At 43.2% G+C, this 792-nt stretch overlaps 1 protein-coding gene across 1 annotated transcript in view; it reads left to right on the forward strand.

Annotated features, from left to right (window-relative positions):
- Nucleotides 1-786, forward strand: part of LOC107571905 (mucin-5AC-like) — a 2464-nt gene extending 1678 nt beyond the window's left edge. The window contains exons 3-4 of the mRNA XM_016258288.1: nt 16-652; nt 733-786. Coding sequence (XP_016113774.1) covers nt 16-652; nt 733-786 — 691 coding nt within the window. The remainder of the gene's footprint in view (nt 1-15; nt 653-732) is intronic.
- Nucleotides 787-792: the final 6 nt, after the last annotated feature.

The following is a 792-nucleotide window of genomic DNA, read 5'->3' on the forward strand; positions in this document are numbered from 1 at the left end:
TAGTGCAGCAGAAACATCTACAACAACAGAGACTTCCACAATCGCGACTCCAGCTGAAACATTCACCACTCGTGCAGCAGAAACAACAACAGAGACTTCCACAATCACGACTCCTGCTGAAACATCCAGAACTAGTGCAGCAGAAACAACAACAACAGAGACTTCCCCAATCACGACTCCTGCTGAAACATCCACCACTAATGCAGCACAAATATCTACAACAACAGAGACTTCCACAATCACAACTCCTACTGAAACATTCACCACTAGTGCAGCAGAAACATCTACAACAACAGAGACTTCCAAAATTACGACTCCTGATGAAACATCCACCACTAGTGCAGCTGAAACATCTACAACAACAGAAACTTCCACAATCAAAACAACTTCTGCTGAAATATCTGCAACAACAGAAAATTCCACAATCACGACTTCTGCTGAAACATCCACCACTAGTGCAGCTGAAACATCTACAACAACAGAGAGATCCACAATCACGACTTCTGCTGAAACATCCACAACTAGTGCAGAAGAAACAACTACTACAATAGAGACTTCCACAATCACGACTCCTGGTGAAACATCAATCACTAGTGCAGCAGAAACATCTTCAACAACAGAGACTTTCACAATCACGACTCCTGCTGAAATAGTCACCACGAGTGCAGCAGAAAAACCTACAACATCAGAGACTTCCACAATTACGACTCCATATGAAACATCCACCACGAGTGCAACAGAAACATATACAACATCAGAGACTTCCACAGTCACGAGTCCTGGTGAAACATC

Source organism: Sinocyclocheilus grahami, unplaced genomic scaffold, assembly GCF_001515645.1.
Source record: "Sinocyclocheilus grahami isolate Dianchi unplaced genomic scaffold, SAMN03320097.WGS_v1.1 scaffold1668.1, whole genome shotgun sequence".
Classification (NCBI taxonomy): Eukaryota; Metazoa; Chordata; class Actinopteri; order Cypriniformes; family Cyprinidae; genus Sinocyclocheilus; species Sinocyclocheilus grahami.